Here is a 19,051-nt window from a genome sequence, read left to right as displayed (position 1 = left end):
TCCCATAGTACAATCGTTGCGGAGTACGCTGTAGTCGGGGCTGCCTGGTGTCTGGCTAGAAGAAAAATTAGCTGGAATCACGGGCCCAAGAACAGCTGTTTCAGACAAAAAACAGAAACACATGAATGATCTTCTTCATGAGCCATTAACTCTATCATGATTAATCATCGTTCGTGGTCCTGGTCCGCTTTTTACTCGCTAGTATGTACTATGTACCAATGTACCAATGTTCCAACGGACCAAATCGTCAAATGTCAGAGTAGTGAACAACCGGTTTTGGCGATCATGGTGTATAATTGTGTATTAGCATTCTCCGTGTACATAAACGCTGGCATTTAAGCACGATCAACGCTCGGATCGATATCCCAACCCTGGATCGGGCTCCTTAGTACCTCTCTCAAGGGAGAAATCGGCGCGAGCCTCGGCTCATTCTTGTAACCACAGCGCAACTATCGGCACCTAGAGTAGGTGTACTCTACAGTGTCTGCCTCGGTATTCTGTCAAGCCACAGTATGTGCCACGGTCTGCCGAATTGGAGATTTCAAGGCCAGAGCCTGCCTTACTGTGTGGTTGTGACAATTCTCCCAACGCGTCTTTTGATTTTGGGTTTCTGATGGTAAATTTTATCAATTGGATTTCCCACGCAGTACACATGGAGGAACGGAATCTTTTCCGATCAAGGCAATTTTAATAATGACGCATTTTCGAATCAAGAAAAAGGTCCATCGCCTGCCGCGCAGAACCAGACTAGCCCAACTGACCAATGGCGGCATGCCTGATTGGTTCCCGGGGTCCTCCGGTGGTGGCCAGGCGCAGTAACGTGACCGGGCCGAAACAAATCAATCGGGCAGACTTGGTTGGCGGTGGTTGGCGGTGACAAGTGAAGGGACGCAGGTCGTGCCGGGTGGGGGGGGGGGAATAGTATTGGCTTGAGCAGCTCAGTCGGGAATAGTGCCGGTCGGAGGGCGCTAAAGGATCCACCCAAACTCAGTCGGCCTTAGTCACTGACTTCCAGGGCTGGGTCCGATTATTGAAGAATGAATTTTTTTTTTTTAAAAAAAAAAAAAGAAGAAGAAGAAGAAGAAGTAGAAAAAAACGAAAACAAAAGAAAAGAACACAGGAATAATACCTCAATTAATCCTCAGGACAATGGATATCACGAAATAATTCAACCCGGAATGCAATCGGTACCGCGGTGGAAACGGCCAGTACCTTGCCGGTGGGGATGATTCATTGCGCATCGACGTGCGACTGGCCTATTCCGATTGCCTGTCCGTCCCCCCGCCGAACTTGGCCCGCTCCTAGACCTTTTTGAGGGAAATACTTGTCCACGGACTGGGCCCCCTCTTTCGCGTTGATTACTATTAGTTGCTGCTCTGGATTTGATGGATGGACGGAGGTCTTGTGGCTCTGGTCTGGGGGAGGCAACCTTGACGAGTGGATCCGGGGCTCATCATCATCCCCAACACCCACACGCCTCCTGACTGAGGATTCACGGGGCGGTTTTATTTAAACATTGCTTCTCCCCGGCCCCAGACCTCGCTTGGATTTCGTCCTTGGGACGAAAATCTTTGGCTGTGGGTGTGATCTTGTTAATAAAAGAAAGAAAGAAAAAAAAAGGAACGAAGTACATTGCATATACACACTTTTATTACCCTCACATTCCTAGTACCTTGCCTTTCTTTTTTTGAAAGGGAGAAAAAAAAAAAAAAAAAAAAAGGACCAAAAAAAGACACTCTCCACTCTTACATCTTCTTGAATCCATTTTTTTTCCCTTTCCCACTCCATCTTTCCTTCTCAATACAATCCGACATCTTTATAGGTAGTACCTATATACCCGCCAATTTTTGATTCGACGAATGATCCAAATCAATTGATTCCCAAATCGTCAAAATGAGCGACCTCACTGCCTCGTCAACCCCGGCGTCAGCCCCTAATAGTACGGTGGAAACGGAATCCAAGGGGAAACGGAAATCTTCTACCGCCGGCCTCGCCGCTAATTCCCGTCCGGTAAAACGACGGGCCTCCAAGGCATGCTGTTGCTGCCGGGCTCGCAAAGTCCGCTGTGATGTCGTGGAGAATGGCTCGCCGTGTACGAATTGTCGCCTGGATCAGGTGGAATGCGTGGTGACTGAGAGCAAAAGGAGAAAGTTCGTCGCCCTCAATAGCCTGCATGCAGATCCGAACTGCCCGCTGATATTGACCGTCTTTTGTCGTCGCTCAGGAAATCACGCGTTGAGATGGACAATACCAGCCATCAACCCGGTCAATCGCCCGCCGAGGCATCGGAGGATGGTAGTAATCTTCTCAGGAGACTCAGTGAATGTCATGGGCTCTCTGACGTTGCGCCCGCTTCGCCATCGCAACGCTCCGTTGATTTGGACCATGGACAGCACATGCCGCATCTATTGTGTTCGTCGTCTCCCCTGTCTTTGATTTCCCTGGTGGCATTTATTGACCTGAATCCCATGCAGATCAAAACCAGGCCAGTAGGATAGGCGCCGGCGAGCGCTATCGAAGAAGAATGGCACCAAACCCGGCCGTGCCGGCCACTATGCCGCTGCATCATGTGACCTCGCAGATTCAACAGCTGTTAGATCCTTCCTTTGGCAACGATCGCTCTGGGGGTATTGTTCTCCCAGACTATATCAGGGGACTGCCGCCTCGGCTACAGAAAGAGGACATTGACTATCTGGCCATGAAGGGTGCTTTGACGGTACCCGACGTGGGATTGCGAAACGAATTGCTAAAGGCTTACATCCACTACGTACACACGTACATGCCTCTCCTAGACCTAGAGGACTTTCTTCAGACAATCGCGCAGAACGACGGAATTCGCCGCATGAGCCTGTTGCTTTTCCAGGCTGTGATGTTTGCAGGAACGGCGTTCATTGACCTCAAGCATCTACATGCCGCAGGCTACCCGACTCGCAAGGCCGCGCGCAAGGCATTTTTCCAGCGGGCCAGACTGTTGTACGATTTCGATTACGAGGTAGATCGGATCTCGCTTGTTCAATCCTTACTCTTGATGACCTACTGGTACGAAACCCCCGACGATCAGAAGGACACCTGGCATTGGATGGGTGTCAGTCTCTCCCTCGCACACACCATCGGGCTGCACCGTGACCCTGGGAATTCTCGCATGGGTCTTCGGCGCCAGCGGATGTGGAAGCGCATCTGGTGGAGCACATACACGCGCGACCGCTTGATCGCTCTAGGAATGAGGCGCCCAATGCGCGTCAAGGATGATGACTGTGATGTGCCCATGTTAACCCTCGATGACTTTGAATTCCATCCTTTCTCCCCTGAAATCATCAGCATGGTTGGCAACTCCGAGGTCCTCCAAAGTGTCAATCACCAAAAACAGCTCGCCCTTATGTTTATCGAGAAAGCCAAGCTTTGCCTCTGTGTCAGCCATGTGCTTTCCGCCCAATATTCGGTTCTGAGTCATAAATTCGGAGGAACGATGGAGACGACCATGATGCTGGTCCCCAAAAAGTCGGCCGCCGAAACGTTTGAGGTGCGACAGTGCGATCAGGAACTGGAAGATTGGCTGGCCCATCTTCCTGCTGAGATCCAATACTCGCCCGCCGCCCCCTCCAAATTAACCGAGGCCCAGGAAGTTCTGCATTCTCATCGCGCGTTGCTCAAGATGGTCTACTTGACCACGTCAAGCGCCCTTCATCGTCCCCAGGTGCTTCCGGCTATTCCATTTCCGTCTACGGATGCCGAGCTACAAGAGATTTCGAGAAACAAGGTCCGATTTGCTGCCGTGGAGATCACCAACATTGCTCAAGATCTACACAGCTTGGATCTCACCCGATATTTCCCCACCACTGGCGTGACGGTGCTTCTGCCCGCGGTGATCATTCATCTTCTCGACATCAAGTCCAGCGACCCGACTATCCGAATGACTAGCCTTCAGCGGTTCTACCAGTGTATGCGCATCTTACAACGCTTGCGGGAAATTTATGCGTCCGCCGACTTTGCCACGTCATTCTTAGAAGCCGCGATCCGCAAGGCCGGCATCCAGCTTACCGTCTCCCCTCAGGACGTGCAAACGCGTTCGGGAAGTACGCTCGACACGGCTGCGCGCGTCAACACCCTGACTCCGCCTCCGGATTCTCTTGCCCAGAAAATCCCCGATCTGACGTACCCGAAGTCGGACGCATCCGGAATTGCGGCGCTGGCCGGCGAACACGATGCCGCATTCGCCTCGACCCCTCCACCCTCGGACGGCAGTGAGAACGGCAGCACCAGCAACCTCAATTCGAACTACGCTCGAGACGCGTTCAACATCCCGAACTTCAATCCTGAGCTCAGTCTTAGCGAGCTTATGGACTTGGCCAATGATGCCGAGGTGACGCAGAATGATTTCGACGCGCTGATCAACTTCGACGATGCCGGTGCGGACCTCTTCTCGGCGGAGGAGAGTCTCCATCCCAGCGGCAGCTCTAATGGAAAGAGCTTTGGGTTCGGATTAGGTTCGATGGATAGTATGCCCGATGTGCTAGGTTATGATGCCGAGAACAAAGGCGTGGATCTGACCGGGCAAGCCCATAGCGATCGTGGCGGTCTCAGCACCGATCTTGACGCTGAGCTGGGACTGAATCTTTGAGTACCAGATATCGGCGATATCTGGTGGTTGAGGGAGTGGCGACTGAATGTGTACCAACTAAAACTTGGGTATATGGAACTGGGCTGGATGAGGGGAGTTTTTCTTTTCCTTTTCTTTTTTTTTTTCTCCTTTCCCTGTTTTATAATATCTATATTGTATATTTTATCCCTTTCTTTGTGTCATGACTTGCTACCTGTCTTATCTATTCATCCATATATACATATATATATATATATGCATACACATCCATAGAGGCGACAAATTAGCCGAGATGAGAAATGAATGACTCCTTTTTTGACGATGACTGCGCCGTGAGCACCAAGCAAAGTCAAGCTCCACCGACTCGCCTTGTTCTGACGATCCCGTGAGCCTTGCCCCTTCCGGCAGGTCGTTCGATCCCGTTCCCCTCTTCCTTCTCTTCGTCGCTTCTCCTCTCCTTGTCCATCCTCTTAGTTGCTCCCTCCACTACTCGCTCTCCTGGCCCAATTAGCTCCATCTATGGTTGGCTCGACTCCCGATTTCTCTACCAAGGCAGTACCCGATGCTTTATTGAGATCAATCCTGGGAGGCCGACAGGCGGGGATGCGAAATGGCGCCATATGCAAGGTGAACATTGCACCAGCCTCTCTTGTTCAGTAGCGCTACTCACTAACCCCCATCAGTCAGCCCGATGCCAACCTTTGGGCCCTCGGAATACTACCTTGTTATCATGCCGGCCGGTTTATAATCATCCTAGCTAACTTCCAGTAACATTCGTCTGCTTTCCCCTCACGCTATGTGGGCCATTGATCAATCCCGGGCTCCGTCCCATCCCCCAATTTTTTTTCAGGGCGTTTCCTGATGTATAAAATGGGGGATCGCCCCTTTCTCCCTCTCCTCGTCCTTGGGACTGTCCATTCGGATGCGGAATGGTCTTTTATTAGATTCTACCTTTCTAGCACCGTGCTTGCAGCGCATATTTATACGTGCTTGATCCATCTTCCGTTCCTAGAAACATGCGCGTATACAAAGCGCTGCTGCTGCTGCCGCTGGCCGTACCCGGTTGGGCCGGGTCACTGAATAGACCGGTCTGGGGAAAACGACAACTTCCGAATGATCCCACTGGCGTCAAGACTATTACGACCCCTAACAACGTTACCATCAGGTACAAGGAACCCGGAAGCGAGGGCGTTTGCGAGACCACGCCTGGAGTCAAATCATATTCAGGATACGTGGATCTTTCGCCTACATCACATACCTTCTTTTGGTTTTTTGAAGCCCGCCACGATCCCGAAAACGCCCCGATTACTCTCTGGTTGAATGGCGGTCCCGGAAGTGATTCCTTGATTGGCCTTTTTGAAGGTTAGTTCTGTTCATTTGGCGTCCAGTACTCGTGAAGAAGAAAGCTGATAGGTATGATACAACCAGAGTTGGGCCCTTGTCATGTGAATTCTAGCTTCGAATCCTATCTCAACCCTCACTCATGGAACGAAGTTTCCAACCTTCTTTTCTTATCGCAGCCACTGGGTGTCGGTAAGATCAATTTCTCGAGCTGAAATGCCATTCCGTCGTAGCTTATTGGCTTCACGCAGGATTTTCTTATAGCGACACGGAAAATGGATCCTTAAATCCCGTAACCGGTGTGGTCGAAAATGCGACCTTTGATGGGGTTAAGGGTCGCTATCCCAAGATCGATGCTACTCTAACAGGTAAGCCTTCCCTAGCTCCCCAGTTGGGGCGAGGTCGTTCTGACAGTGCGGAAACCCTTTAGACACTACCGAGCTTGCTGCGTATGCCACATGGGAAGTGCTCCAGGGCTTCCTTGGAGGCCTCCCGCAGCTGGATTCGAGGATCAAATCCAAGGACTTCAGTTTGTGGACGGAAAGCTATGGAGGGTGAGTCCTTCCTTGGGCAGGTTTTTGAAATGCTTCCGTATGCTGACCGCATTTGCGTTTGTCATAGGCATTATGGACCGGCTGTAAGTCTTCAAACCGAACCGTCTCCCTAATGGTGGCTCACAAGAGTAGTTCTTCAATTACTTCCATGAACAAAACGAAAGGATCGCCAACGGGACGGTCGATGGGATTCACCTTGATTTCAATTCTCTCGGCATAATAAATGGTATCATCGATGAGGCCATCCAAGTATGTTAAAAGCGCACCCGATGCCTATAAACATCCCACCAGCGTTTGTCTTGGCTGCTAATGATATTCTTTTAGGCAAGCTATTACCCCGAGTTTGCAGTTAATAACAGCTACGGTATCAAAGCCGTAAGTCTTCCTCCCCACCAATAACCCTAGCATGATCTGAGAGAAGACAGACATGGCTTACCACTCCGGGAACATAGGTTAATGAGACGGTTTACAACTACATGAAATTTGCCAATACCATGCCAAACGGATGTCAAGATCAGGTTGCTCTGTGTAAGCAAACCAACAGAACGTCATTGGGTGATTACGCCATCTGCACCGAAGCAACCAACATGTGCAGAGATAATGTTGGTATGTTTCAAACAACTGTCCTAGTCTCTTTCGAGGACAACCAACTAATCCCCTAGACAGAGGGACCTTATTATGCCATTGGGGAACGCGGTGTATACGACATTCGACACCCATATAATGTAAGGACATACACCCCCACCATCCATTGAAGAGTTGGCTTCTAACCCAAACGACCTCCTGGACAGGACCCAACTCCTCCCAGCTGGTACAACAACTACCTCGAAAAGGACTCAGTTCTGAATGCTATTGGCGTTAACATCAACTACACCCAATCCAACGACGACGTATACTACGCATTCCAACAGACAGGTGACTTTGTGTGGCCCAACTTCATCGAGGATCTAGAGGAGATCCTGCGACTCCCCGTGAGGGTATCTTTAATATACGGGGATGCTGATTACATCTGCAATTGGTTCGGAGGCGAAGCCGTCTCTCTTGCGGTGAACTACACGCACACATCCAAGTTCCGGGCGTCGGGCTACATCCCCCTGACTGTGGATGGCGTTGAGTATGGCGAGACGCGCGAGTACGGTAATTTCTCCTTCACTCGAGTATACCAGGCTGGCCACGAGGTCCCATACTATCAACCTATCGCCTCTCTTCAACTGTTCAATCGGACCCTGTTCGGATGGGATATCGCCGAGGGAGCGACCCAGATCTGGCCCGGGTACAGCACCAACGGAACGGCAAGGGCGACACATACCGAGTCCTATGTGCCGCTACCCACCGCTTCCCCAAGCGCCAGGGTTCTGTGATTCGGCTCAGAGAGCTTGTGCTGTGTAATTGGCGATGGTGTGCGTGCGATAGAAATGAACATAGGAGATAGCAACCGAAAATCCATCCAGCTGTGCGCATGTTCACCGTCAGCATGAGATGGGAAATCCTTTGACAGCTCAATCCCTTTTCCTACTTATCCAACCTGATGGACCTCCCCGGCCAAAAAAAACCCCCCGTCATTACGCATATTGACCGCCTCTCCCTCCATGAGGGGAAAAGCCGAACCGAAAAAGCAGAAAAATAAAATTCATTGCCAATGGGTACTCTGCCACTATAAACAGGCCGACCTTGATTCGCGCCCACGAAACAAGCAAGCTAAAACTCGACCACAAGTGTCCGTAGAAAAAAAAATATTATATAACATCAAAAGCAGTCAATAAACTGCCCACAAGAAGAAAGCCATCTCGTCATGCCGTCGTTGCATGAGCCTTCCGCAGCGGCGGAAGTGGATTAAAAAAAAATACATATGTAAGAATATAACCAGGAAAACTCAAGCGACGGGAACATGCTTCTCATCCTTGTTTTCGGTTGGTTGTTGATCCTCCAAGGGGACGCCCATTACATCCTGAGCGGTCTCGTCGGAGAATTTGAGATCATCTTCCATGTCCGTGCTCTCCTTGATCTTGAACAGGATCACGGGGGACGCGATCAGAAGGCTGCCGACGAGCAACCCCCAGCAGGAAGCGAATTCTGTCATGAAGGGCGTCTCGACTCCCTCCATCCTATCAATCAGATGAACATTAGTCGGGGTTTCCCTTGAGCGATGGTTGCAGATCATTCCACTTACCGCCACATGCCTGCGGCACCCGCGGATTGAATTCCTTTGTAGAAGCCCGCAAAATTGGCCAACTTGCGACCATTGTTGCTGAGTGATCCCATGAACCTGGATGTAGACGTATCGAGTCAGTTAAGTCCAAAATTTCAATAGATCCGAAGTTGAGGAAGAAAACACTGACCAATAAGCGCACGTCTGAAAAGCGGCGTCATAGAATCCGTAGAACATGTAGAGAAACATGGGACCGACGTAGCCACTGCTGCTCCAATCCTTGGCTTCCAAGACGGTTTCCCGGGTGTACTGTTTCTGGAAGGCATAGCCGCCGCCCCAGGTGCCCATGGTGAGGGCGAAGAGGAGGAAAAAATTGAGCCTGGCGCGCATGGGACGGGATAACCACTTGAGGTCAAGGGTGAAGCCGAAGACGAAGGCGCCAACCATTTGCATCAGCCAATAAAGCAGACTGTTCAACGACCGGGTGCGAACGTTGAAATACGAGCCATTGACGCTGTTGAAGTGGTATCCGTAAAACCAGTTGCTCGCCAGAAACATGGGGAAGAAGAGGACGATGTAATAATCGGTCCGCAGTGTTTCGTACAGCCCGAGGAATTCGGACTTCCAGGTAGGATTCTTCATCACAATGACATGCGAGCCATCACTGCGTTTGACGTATTTAGAGTCGGAAAGAGTCCAGGCGAGAGCGAAGCCGACCGCCATGAGGACCATGAAGGCGATATAAGTACCGTCATTAACCCGCCCTGCGTCCGAGTGCATGTTCTGTCCCAGGGGGATCTGTGCAGTGTTAGGGCTTCCGATTGGATAGAAGTGAAAAAAAAGAAGGGCACTCCCGACTTACCAAACTGCCGATGACGCCGCCTAGGTTGAAAATCACCCAGAAGATGGAGATGAACTTTCCCTTCTCTTCTTCCTTCGGGTAGCTCATCATGACTGCACCCTGGGCGCACCACAGCAGGCCGCCACAGACACCGAGAAGAGCACCGGCAAAGATGAGGAAGCCGGCATTCTCATTGTGATTGTACGACAAGAGCGATGCGACATAGAGGAAATAACCGAATCCGCCCAGAGACAGCGTAAGACGGAGACCAATACGGTTGGCAATGGAGCCGGCGAAGAACCCAACCACGGCAAATGTGCTGTACAGGGCAGTGTTTGCATTGCTCACGTCGGTCTGGTTGACTTGGCCACCACCACCAAGGCCGCTGACGGCATTGAACATGCCCGGGCAGAGGAAGCAAACAAAAGAGACCAACACCAACTGGGTCTCCGGCGAGGCGAACCAGGGCAACTTCCACGGTCCAATCTTCAGCGGTCTATACATCCACGGCTTGCCATTGACAGAGGAGCCACCGGCCTCGGCATCTATGGTGCTCGTAGGAACCTCCTTCTCGGGTTGACGCTCTTCGCCGGACGTCGAGGACGCCATTGTTTCGGTATGTAGACGAAAACGAAGGAGCTGAAGAAGAGTAAGAGGTCGTCAGATTCCAGGTTGTAGTGGGTTGTATGGATCAACGGTTCTTCAAGTGCTGTCGGGGAAACCGAAATCCATGCGTTAGCCAACAACTCGCAACTTCAGAAGCTTGAATGCACGGGTTTGAGGCCAATATGTATGCGTATAAATATGTGTAGATATATATACAGATCACACGAAAAGAAGAAGTCCTCGAGTGATCAGGATTCGTCCTGAGAGCAAAGAACAAGGGAAAAGAAAGATGAAAAGAAAAAAGGACGAAGAGAGAGAGAGAGCGAGCAGAAGTAACCAAATGCTGGTGGGGGATAAGGACAAGAGAAGAAGAATGGATGACAACAAACAAACTGCCAGGAATGTTGTTTGTGATGAATCCGGAGGGAGGGAGAGAGGGAAACAAATAAATTCTCACGCATGCGAAAGTTGACTGACTATTTTATCTCGCAGACCCCATGTCGAGGAATTTTTTTTTTTATTTTTTTTTAGTAGCACTTATTTAGCTCGGGAGTTAGCTGATGGGACCACCCAAGATAGGGACGGCGAGTGTCTTAGTCTTACGAGATGCTACCAGCGGGAGATAACGGTGGATAAATATTCTTTCGAAATACCACGCTACAAGCGTCAAACAGGAGATGACGGAGTCGAGTCAAACTGGGGAGACAATCGAGGGATTCAACCGGGGACACGACGTGCCTGGTCGATCCTCGAGATACTCTGGCCCCCTCCCAGCGATTCTCGCGCATTTCCGATTACTCCGTAATTTGTACGGGCTCCACTCGTGGAGAAGATGATGCGGAGAAAAAAAAAAGGTTGCGACACTGCGAGGCTGCCGATCGGGAGGAGACGAAAAAAAAAAGGCAAAAGAAAAGAACGGAAGAGAAAAGTGGATCGGAGAAAAAGAAGGGCGAACAGAAAAAAAAGGCGAGAGTCAGAGAAAGAGAGAAAAGGAAGTGGTTTTCCGCAAGCGAAGAAATCCGGTGGTTCGCTCTTACCCGATTGGGGCAGTCTTATCGCCTGTTATCTCCTCGTGACAAAAAGAATTGCAACGCCGGCCGCGTTGCCACCCGAAGAGACGGTGACATCGGCCGCTTGCAACCACGCCGAATGCGGGGGTGGTATTCTTATTTTCCTTCTTTCTCGATCCCTGTCCTACGCCGTACCTCCCGTGCCTCCCGTACTTGCCGAGTTCCTGCCAAGGGTCTACAGAACACCGAGTCAAGGATGACCGAAGGAAGCAGATCCATGCCGTGTCTTGCAGGGTGGCAAGCTCCGTCAACGTGGTAGTTTGGTGTGCTTCATGCATATATTAGTATCAGGTACCTGGGTCGGTAGGTATGTACCTGTAGGTTACCCAGCTACCTCCCTCGGTCGGGAGGTACCTGATACTCCCCAGATTACTTACTGACCATACCGGTACCTCCGTCGTATGGTCCTGTACGGTACGGTACGCGGCGTCTCCCCCGGATCGGGACCGGCTGAGTCAGCGGTGAGTCAGCGGGCGCATGTCACCTTGAAAAGCCTCATGCTTTTCGACGTCACATCTGCCCCGTGGATCCCTTGGACGGTCGTCGATCGCCTTTGGCCCTAGGGACTGCCATGCCTTCTTTCCGCCATCTTCGATGTCACCATGTAATTGCCAGGTTCTCTGTCGGGGTTTTCCGTCCTGAAGGTTGCCGCCGGAGTTCTTCCTTTACATTCCCCATTCCATCCATTCCTCTCTCCGGCCATCTCTCATCCTTCCCCTCTTCCTCATATGAGGCCCACACCCGCCCCTCGTCGTCTCACTTTCTCGTGGCTTGACCCAACCTCTTCCCGACTATCCTCGCAGTCATGCCGGGCAAAACCTCTTCCCCTCCTCGCATCACCAAATTCACCAACTGCCGCATCATCCGAGGCAATGATCTTATAGAACAAGATGTCTGGATAGATTCTCTCTCCGGCAAGATTCTTCGGGCCCAGGAGGCCTTTTATGGTCTGCATCTTTCTCCCGATGAGGTCATCGACTTGGGCGGCCGCATCTTGGCTCCCGGCCTCATCGACGTGCAACTGAACGGTGCCCAAGGCTTTGATTTCTCCGTTCCTTGTGCCTCGAGAGAGGAGTACGAAGAAGGTTTGTGTATGGTCAACAAGGGCCTTGCTCGCACCGGTGTGACTTCATATCTTCCAACTGTCGTTAGCTCTACCCCAGAAGTGTACTGGAAGGTAGGTGATCTACACCGGCCCTTTTCCTCTCCCCTTGAAGAAGGCTAACGAGACTGCCCAGGTACTCCCTTCCCTAGGACCACCGGGAAACACACATTCTGCGGAGGATGGAGCAGAATCGCTGGGTGCACATGTAGAGGGCCCGTTCATTAGTCCGGGTCGCAACGGTGTCCACAAAACCGAAGTCTTGCAGGCTGCCAAAGACTTCGAAGATCTTATCGAGTGCTACGGCAAGGATAATTTGACTGGCAACGCCCAAACGGTGAAAATGATCACCGCTGCTCCAGAGGTCGGGAACATGATCGCGAATATATCGTCCCTGACTTCCCGGGGTGTCATCTTTTCTATCGGTCATTCTGACGCCACGTACGAGCAAGCGATGACGGCCACAATACAAGGCGCGACCATGATCACCCACCTATTCAATGCCATGCGACCTTTCTATCATCGAAACCCCGGTATTTTTGGTCTGCTGGGTCAGAACGAACGCCGTCGACCCTTCTATGGCGTGATTGCTGACGGTATTCATCTTCATCCTACCTCCATCCGCATCGCGTACAATGCCCACCCGGATGGACTCATCCTGGTCACCGATGCTATGAAGCTCTGCGGCCTCCCGGATGGCATCTACGAGTGGACTAACGGCGAGCGCATCGTTAAAACTGGAGCCCGTCTAACTCTCGAAGGGTCGGACAAGATTGCCGGCAGCTCCGCCACCCTCATCGAGTGCGTCAACAATTTCCGCCGGTGGTCGGGAGCCTCGACCGCAGAGGCTCTCAATTCCGTCACAGCCACCCCGGCACGTCTCTTGGGGCTGCAAGGCATTAAGGGCTCTCTGGATAGCGGTGCCGACGCGGATTTGGTCGTGCTCAGCGACGAGACAGATCCCTACTCGGGACCCACTTTGACGGTTGATCAGGTGTGGAAGCGTGGAGTCAAGATCTTCGATACCGAGAAAGGGGCAGCCGTGGGCCAAGCGTGAAGGTGCAAATGGATTGGGCGAGCTTTATTATCTTCGGGAGGGGGGTTTGAACCGTGACGAGACCTTTTTTGCTTGTGTCGAGCGTTGATTCTCTCCCATCATATCACAGGTGATATATAACTCCCTGAACTGGCTCTATCGTTTTCTCTGAGTGTGTTTTTTTTTTTTTTTTTTTTTCTTGGCTCGCTTGCCTGATCTTTCGTTTTCGAAGCACATTGCAAAATAGACAGACGTATACCATTAGACTAAACCCATCCATCTGAATGACACAGACACCAATGATTTTAAAACAGAAGCGTGACTTTTTCTATGGGTATTGTTTATTGATCGCCGACCTCATTTTAATTGTTGCTGACTCAATACTTCATGTAATTTCTTTCATTGTAGTCTATCTGGTCTATATTTATACGTCTTTTACAATAACAAGGCCAACTGCACATCCAACAAAAGCATTTTGTGAATGTATGGAATTGTACAAAATCATGCGCTGGCAACAATCAATCACTGACAACCAACCAAAAGAGAGACAGCCACCACACAAAAAGGAGGGGGGTAAGTGAGGGGGCAAAAGAATGCTTTGTCTTCCTTTCTTCCTTGTCAAACACATGGGCTGGTTGTACATTTGGTGTCATGAATCATGTACGGTCGTAGGGGTGATGTTGTACACGCCATGCAAACATACATGGGATTACGCGCAGGTATTTCCGCCCCCATCATAATTTTTTTTTTCTTTTGTTTTGTTTCTGGATTCCGGAAGCCACACATGTTCAAACCCCTAGCTTAATTGTCGAATTTTCGAATCCCCTGTATGACGAGGCCCTCGAAAGACAAGAGATCAAATAGGCAAGGCAACGAACAATGTTGCAAGGGGCATTTACAGCCGGGGCTGCTCACGCTTCCATCCGGCCTCTTCGGCGATCAACTCGGCAGCACGCTCTCCAATGGCCAGGACAGTCAACATGGGGTTGATGCTGGGCATATCGGGGAAGACGCCAGCGTCCGCAACGCGGATACCCTTCAAGCCACGGACCTTGAGCTGAGGGTCCACAACAGCCATGGGGTCGCGCGTCACATCACCCATCTTGGTGGTACCGGCGGGGTGGTAGACGGTGTGGGCCACCCGACGACCGTACTCGGATAGCTCCTCATCCGTTTGGACGCTGGGGCCCGGAGCGACTTCACGCTTGATCCAGTCCTTGAAGGGCGCCTTGTTGGCGATCTCACGGGCAGCCTTGAAGCCCGCGACGATGGTGGCAGCATCGTAGCCCTCGGGATCGGTGAAGTAACGGAAGTCCAAGGCAGGCTTGATCTGGGGATCGGCGGAGGTCAAATACAGGCGGCCACGAGAACGGGGGCGGGGAATGTTGGGGGTCATGCAGAAGGCATTGGTGGGGGAGTCATATCCCAGACGGCTCGTGTTGAGGCAAAAGGGGATCTGGTAGCAATGCATCATGACATCGGCGGCGCGACCGTCAGTACCGGCGGCATTGGGAAGCTCTCGGCGCAAAAAGATGCCGGCGTCCGAGTCCATGGTCGTCTGGTTGGGGGGAACGGGCTGGTTGAGCTCCCAAAGAATGATACTTTCGGGGTGGTCCAGAAGGTTCTCACCCACACCGGGAATGTCCTTCACGACGGGAAGACCCAGCGAGCGGAGCTGCTCCTGAGGACCCAATCCGGATAGCAGCATCAGTCTGGGGGTGTCCACGGCACCGGCGCACAGAATCGTTTCCTTCTTGGGGCGCAGGGTGTGCTTGGCTCCAGACTGCAGGGTCACGTCAACCCCGGTGACGGTGTCTCCGCTGACATTCACGCGCGACACCCAGGCATTGGTGAGAATGGTCAGGTTAGGGCGCTTCTCCTCCCCGCGCAGGATAGGGTGGATGTAAGCGACACTGGCGCTGCTGCGACGGCCGTCGTCGGGGTTGTAGGAGACGTTGAAGAAGCCGACACCTTCAGTCAATTCGCCGTTGAGGCGGATCTCCCGGTTGAAATCGGGAATGACGGGAATGTTCATGGCAGTCGAGCAAGATTCGATCCAGTCCTTGCACAGCTGGTTGCGGTGGCGGCTGTGGACGGGCTGGACAGTGTTGCGTAAGCTGTCCAGCAGGCGGGTGAAAGTCCCGAAGGACCAGCCCTTGCAGCCCTGCTGCTCCCATCTCTTGCAGTCATATTCGAAGGGACGGAAGGAGATGAGAGTGTTGTGGCTAGAGCAACCACCCAGGACCTTGGCACGCGAATGGCGGATATGGCTGTTACCTGTAACACAAGAATCGTTAGAGCCGACAGAGGGGAAGGACGGAGAGATTCGTGCGATTCCGATCATCCGGACGAGGCATGACATCGGCGAGATTTGTGGGACCGGAGAAGCATGGAGGCCATGCGGTGCGACGTACCCATGGGCTGTTCGGTGGTACCGTAGTCATAGTCCAACTCGCCTCCCAGCAAGTTCAGCCATTCTCTCAGGTTGAGAACGCGATCGTCGTTGAAATCACTGGGGCCACCCTCGATGACCAGGATGCGCTTGTTAGGCAGGTATTCGGCCAATCGACTGGCGATGACACAGCCCGCCGTGCCACCTCCGACGATGACATAGTCATAGCTGTTGACGTCGCTGGCGGGGAACTCGTTTGTGGTGACCATGATGAATGAAGATTTGAGGTCCGAAGCGCAGGAGAAGGGAGGAGAGAGAGAGAGAGAGAAAGGGTGGGGTGGGAGAGAAAGTCAAAAAGAGGAGGGTGTGAGAGAGAGAAAGAGGGTGGGAAGGGGAAAAAGAAAAAGAGAAAAAAAAGGTTCTTTTAAATCGAGAACGCAAAGTCAAAAGTTGCGGTGATACTTCGCCGATTCGGCCGTTCGGCCAACCATCAGCCCATTTTTTTTTTTTTTTCCTTACCGTTTCTCATTCCAAATGTCGGGCTCCGTCTGTCTCTTTTTTTTCCCTCATTCTTCCCTGCTTTCCTGCGTTTCTGCCGGGCTCCATCCGATATTCCCCACCTTGAGAAAAGGCACCAAACCGAGGGCGATCGCTGACTGGCCGAGATGCATAGACATCCCCATGCAGTGGGCCCGCGTCGGCGTATTAGATAATAGATAATGCTACTCCGGAGTACACCTCGCGTGTGGTCTGATGCCGCTCTCCAGTCGTTACGCGGGAGGAACTGTGCAAGTCCCAGCGAAAGGTGAAAACGGAGCTGCGGATTGATCCAGCCCTCGCGGTTTCCAATTCCCAAAGGTGGCCGGTTCTTTTCAACCTCGTCTCTACTCCCGCTCGAGTCACGACGTCACATCCACGCACTAACCGGCGCCACGATGCCACTAAAACACTGGTTAATCGGAGATTCACCGCAGAGGGAATCTTTTACCTTCTTGGTGTCGCGGGAGGGTGTATGCCCGTTTGAGTAGGCGGACGATGGACTGGCGGATGGGAGGAGAACAAGGCCCAATCGCCATGGACCATACGGAGTATCCACGGATGTCCAGGTGAAGAGGATCGATACTCCGTAGATATGGAATGGAGAGGATGCAAGGATCGGCGGACGATGAAACGGGTCCAAATGGGATGGCGGTGAGAGCAGCCTGAAGACTGACGATTTGGAGTTGATTCGGTCTGTGTTTTTTTTTTTTTTTTTTTTTTCCCTTCCTCGGGCCCTGCAAACTTCATTTCCCCGCCACTCGTACTTCTTCATCTTCTCATCTTCTCGTCTTCTCATCTTCTTCCCTCTCTTATCGTCCCGATCTAACTCTATTGGAATAAATCCTTCCACCGTCAACCAAACCCCCCGCTTTCCTTATACCCGCCTCCTCTCTCTCTCTCTCCCCAACCCCCCTCTCTCTAGAGCTTCCGTTCCCCTCTTTCTCTACGTCATGTCCGTCGCCCCGCGCCAGCTCTATTATAACGGTCAGGTCCAGTCGGCCTCCTCCGGCAAGACTTTCCACACCGTCAATCCGTCCGACGCATCTCCACTAGCCGAAATTCACATCGCCTCGCATGCCGATGTAGATTCCGCCATTGCCGCCGCGGACCGCGCCTTTCCCTCCTGGTCCCAGACCCCTCCTATCGCGCGCACGCGCATCCTCCAAAAAGCCGCCGCCCTGCTGCGAGAGCGCAACGATGAAATCGCTCGTGTGGAAACTCTGGATTCCGGAAAGGCCTTCACCGAGACGAGTACCGTTGATGTCGTCACGGGTGCCGACGTGTTGGAATATTATGCCAACCTGGTGGGCGGCGGCGGTTTGAACGGGGAAACCACCCAGCTGAGGGACGATGCTTGGGTGTTCACCAAGAAGGCCCCGTTGGGTGTCTGCGCGGGCATCGGCGCCTGGAACTACCCCATCCAAATGTAAGTGCTTCCCCGTGTCCCCCCTCGGGGAAACTCAAATTGGATTCTAGGGTGCTGACAAGCTTGGGAACCAGTGCGCTGTGGAAATCAGCTCCTTGTCTGGCTGCGGGTAACACCATGGTATACAAGCCTAGTGAATTTACCCCGCTGCATGCGCAGACCCTCGCCGAGATTTACCGGGAAGCTGGACTTCCCGCTGGCGTCTTCAATGTCGTCTACGGGGCTGGCGATGTTGGCGCCTACTTGACTACCCACCCCACCATCGCCAAGGTCTCCTTCACCGGCCAGGTGGCGACGGGTATGAAGGTTGCCGGCTCGGCCGCAGGCAACATGAAGTACGTGACCATGGAGCTGGGAGGCAAGAGTCCGTTGATCATCTGCCCGGATGCCGAGCTGGAAAAGGCCGTCGACGGGGCCATGATGGCCAATTTCTACAGCACGGGCCAGGTCTGTACGAATGGCACTCGTGTCTTCGTGCCCGCGAGCATGAAATCCGCGTTTGAAAAGTTGCTCCTGGAGAAGATGCAGTACATTCGCGCCGGTCCCCTCTTTGACGAGGCCACCAACTTTGGTCCGCTGAGCTCCGCCGCCCACCTCGAGAAGGTAACCTCCTACATTCGCCACGGCATCGAGACCGACAAGGCCACCCTTCTCTACGGCGGACTCGGCAAGCCGCAAGTATCCAAGGAGCTGCAGGATGGATTCTGGGTTCGACCCACCATCTTCACCGACTGCAAGGATGACATGAAAATTGTCAAGGAGGAGATCTTCGGTCCCGTGATGTCCATCCTGTACTACGACACCGTCGAGGAAGCGGTCAAACGGGCCAATGCCACCGAGCTCGGCCTGGCAGCCGGTGTCTTTACCAAGGACCTCAATACCGCTCACCGTATAATCGACCAGCTCCAGGCAGGTATCACCTGGGTAAACACCTGGGGAGAGAGCCCGGCTGAGATGGCCGTTGGCGGCTGGAAGAAGAGTGGCCTTGGCGTCGAGAATGGCCGCAAGGGCATCGAGGCGTGGGTGAAGAACAAGAGCACCCTCGTCGAGATGAGCGGTGAGGTTGCCACGGTGTTTGCCAAACTATGAGCGTTGTACTATCAAAAGATTCAATCCCTGCCTAAGATGCAAAACTAGTTTCTAGTGAGCAAGGATATAAAATGAATGAGATAAACCCAACCCTAGGTGTATACACACACACATATATATACTGGAGTATTCTCAAGCCTCTGCAAAACTCACCATTTGGTAGAATAAAGTGCAGGCGCCGAAAATTCCACGCAACAAACATATCTTTTAATGTGTTCGGTTTTTGACGGTTGGAGAAAACGTAGATCAATCGGACCAAAAATAAAAAATAAAAAATAAAAAGCCTTCCTGTTTATTTGATATACACT

General features: G+C 52.2%; 8 protein-coding genes across 8 annotated transcripts; 5 read left to right on the top strand and 3 right to left on the bottom strand.

The window, feature by feature from the left end:
* Positions 1 to 1,877: 1,877 nt before the first annotated feature.
* Positions 1,878 to 4,717, top strand: farB1 (putative C6 transcription factor (Ctf1B)). Its single transcript, XM_024843110.1, has 2 exons — positions 1,878 to 2,412; positions 2,475 to 4,717. The coding sequence occupies exons 1-2, from the start codon at positions 2,241 to 2,243 to the stop codon at positions 4,616 to 4,618; spliced, it is 2,316 nt and encodes a 771-aa protein (XP_024700009.1). The 5' UTR covers positions 1,878 to 2,240; the 3' UTR covers positions 4,619 to 4,717.
* A 769-nt stretch (positions 4,718 to 5,486) lies between these two features.
* On the top strand, positions 5,487 to 7,967 carry P170DRAFT_265186 (S10 family peptidase). Its single transcript, XM_024843108.1, has 10 exons — positions 5,487 to 5,959; positions 6,026 to 6,130; positions 6,190 to 6,306; positions 6,369 to 6,492; positions 6,560 to 6,575; positions 6,625 to 6,741; positions 6,817 to 6,867; positions 6,945 to 7,098; positions 7,159 to 7,217; positions 7,284 to 7,967. The coding sequence occupies exons 1-10, from the start codon at positions 5,614 to 5,616 to the stop codon at positions 7,851 to 7,853; spliced, it is 1,659 nt and encodes a 552-aa protein (XP_024700008.1). The 5' UTR covers positions 5,487 to 5,613; the 3' UTR covers positions 7,854 to 7,967.
* Positions 7,968 to 8,170: 203 nt separating this feature from the next.
* On the bottom strand, positions 8,171 to 10,525 carry P170DRAFT_439952 (unc-93 family MFS transporter). Its single transcript, XM_024849955.1, has 4 exons — positions 9,504 to 10,525; positions 8,832 to 9,439; positions 8,663 to 8,758; positions 8,171 to 8,597 (listed from the first exon to the last, which is right to left on the bottom strand). Exons 1-4 carry the CDS (start codon positions 10,089 to 10,091, stop codon positions 8,366 to 8,368), a joined length of 1,524 nt encoding a protein of 507 aa, XP_024700007.1. The 5' UTR covers positions 10,092 to 10,525; the 3' UTR covers positions 8,171 to 8,365.
* A 157-nt stretch (positions 10,526 to 10,682) lies between these two features.
* P170DRAFT_265326 (uncharacterized protein) lies at positions 10,683 to 11,476 on the top strand. Its single transcript, XM_024843109.1, has one exon. The coding sequence runs from the start codon at positions 10,921 to 10,923 to the stop codon at positions 11,356 to 11,358; it is 438 nt and encodes a 145-aa protein (XP_024700006.1). The 5' UTR covers positions 10,683 to 10,920; the 3' UTR covers positions 11,359 to 11,476.
* Positions 11,477 to 11,963: 487 nt separating this feature from the next.
* On the top strand, positions 11,964 to 13,317 carry P170DRAFT_366349 (N-acetylglucosamine-6-phosphate deacetylase; the record flags this gene model as incomplete). Its single annotated transcript, XM_024844754.1, has 2 exons — positions 11,964 to 12,335; positions 12,397 to 13,317. 2 exons carry the CDS (start codon positions 11,964 to 11,966, stop codon positions 13,315 to 13,317), a joined length of 1,293 nt encoding a protein of 430 aa, XP_024700005.1.
* Positions 13,318 to 13,679: 362 nt separating this feature from the next.
* Positions 13,680 to 14,065, bottom strand: P170DRAFT_265135 (uncharacterized protein). Its single transcript, XM_024843106.1, has one exon. The coding sequence runs from the start codon at positions 13,937 to 13,939 to the stop codon at positions 13,721 to 13,723; it is 219 nt and encodes a 72-aa protein (XP_024700004.1). The 5' UTR covers positions 13,940 to 14,065; the 3' UTR covers positions 13,680 to 13,720.
* Positions 14,066 to 16,089, bottom strand: P170DRAFT_265153 (GMC family oxidoreductase). Its single transcript, XM_024843107.1, has 2 exons — positions 15,711 to 16,089; positions 14,066 to 15,573 (listed from the first exon to the last, which is right to left on the bottom strand). The coding sequence occupies exons 1-2, from the start codon at positions 15,955 to 15,957 to the stop codon at positions 14,192 to 14,194; spliced, it is 1,629 nt and encodes a 542-aa protein (XP_024700003.1). The 5' UTR covers positions 15,958 to 16,089; the 3' UTR covers positions 14,066 to 14,191.
* Positions 16,090 to 16,950: 861 nt separating this feature from the next.
* On the top strand, positions 16,951 to 18,849 carry P170DRAFT_415350 (aldehyde dehydrogenase). Its single transcript, XM_024847060.1, has 2 exons — positions 16,951 to 17,654; positions 17,729 to 18,849. The coding sequence occupies exons 1-2, from the start codon at positions 17,179 to 17,181 to the stop codon at positions 18,741 to 18,743; spliced, it is 1,491 nt and encodes a 496-aa protein (XP_024700002.1). The 5' UTR covers positions 16,951 to 17,178; the 3' UTR covers positions 18,744 to 18,849.
* Positions 18,850 to 19,051: the final 202 nt, after the last annotated feature.

This window comes from Aspergillus steynii (genome assembly GCF_002849105.1).
Source record: "Aspergillus steynii IBT 23096 chromosome Unknown P170scaffold_8, whole genome shotgun sequence".
NCBI lineage: Eukaryota > Fungi > Ascomycota > Eurotiomycetes > Eurotiales > Aspergillaceae > Aspergillus > Aspergillus steynii.
Note: the sequence above shows the minus strand (reverse complement) of the source record. Positions and strands in the feature narration are given on the sequence as shown.

Bases quoted from the DNA above. Each gene is read 5' to 3' on its own strand.
- P170DRAFT_265326 (XM_024843109.1), top strand. From the start codon at position 10,921: ATGATGCGGAGAAAAAAAAAAGGTTGCGACACTGCGAGGCTGCCGATC.
- P170DRAFT_439952 (XM_024849955.1), bottom strand. From the start codon at position 10,091: ATGGCGTCCTCGACGTCCGGCGAAGAGCGTCAACCCGAGAAGGAGGTT. The intron at 9,440-9,503 runs GTAAGTCGGGAG...AACACTGCACAG, and splicing joins GCGGCGTCATCGGCAGTTTG to ATCCCCCTGGGACAGAACAT. The intron at 8,759-8,831 runs GTCAGTGTTTTC...GTCTACATCCAG, and splicing joins TTTCAGACGTGCGCTTATTG to GTTCATGGGATCACTCAGCA.
- P170DRAFT_415350 (XM_024847060.1), top strand. From the start codon at position 17,179: ATGTCCGTCGCCCCGCGCCAGCTCTATTATAACGGTCAGGTCCAGTCG. The intron at 17,655-17,728 runs GTAAGTGCTTCC...CTTGGGAACCAG, and splicing joins TGGAACTACCCCATCCAAAT to TGCGCTGTGGAAATCAGCTC.
- farB1 (XM_024843110.1), top strand. From the start codon at position 2,241: ATGGACAATACCAGCCATCAACCCGGTCAATCGCCCGCCGAGGCATCG. The intron at 2,413-2,474 runs GTTCGTCGTCTC...AATCCCATGCAG, and splicing joins GCACATGCCGCATCTATTGT to ATCAAAACCAGGCCAGTAGG.
- P170DRAFT_265135 (XM_024843106.1), bottom strand. From the start codon at position 13,939: ATGTACAACCAGCCCATGTGTTTGACAAGGAAGAAAGGAAGACAAAGC.
- P170DRAFT_265153 (XM_024843107.1), bottom strand. From the start codon at position 15,957: ATGGTCACCACAAACGAGTTCCCCGCCAGCGACGTCAACAGCTATGAC. The intron at 15,574-15,710 runs GTACGTCGCACC...CTTGTGTTACAG, and splicing joins TACCACCGAACAGCCCATGG to GTAACAGCCATATCCGCCAT.
- P170DRAFT_265186 (XM_024843108.1), top strand. From the start codon at position 5,614: ATGCGCGTATACAAAGCGCTGCTGCTGCTGCCGCTGGCCGTACCCGGT. The intron at 6,868-6,944 runs GTAAGTCTTCCT...CCGGGAACATAG, and splicing joins ACAGCTACGGTATCAAAGCC to GTTAATGAGACGGTTTACAA. The intron at 7,218-7,283 runs GTAAGGACATAC...CCTCCTGGACAG, and splicing joins ACATTCGACACCCATATAAT to GACCCAACTCCTCCCAGCTG.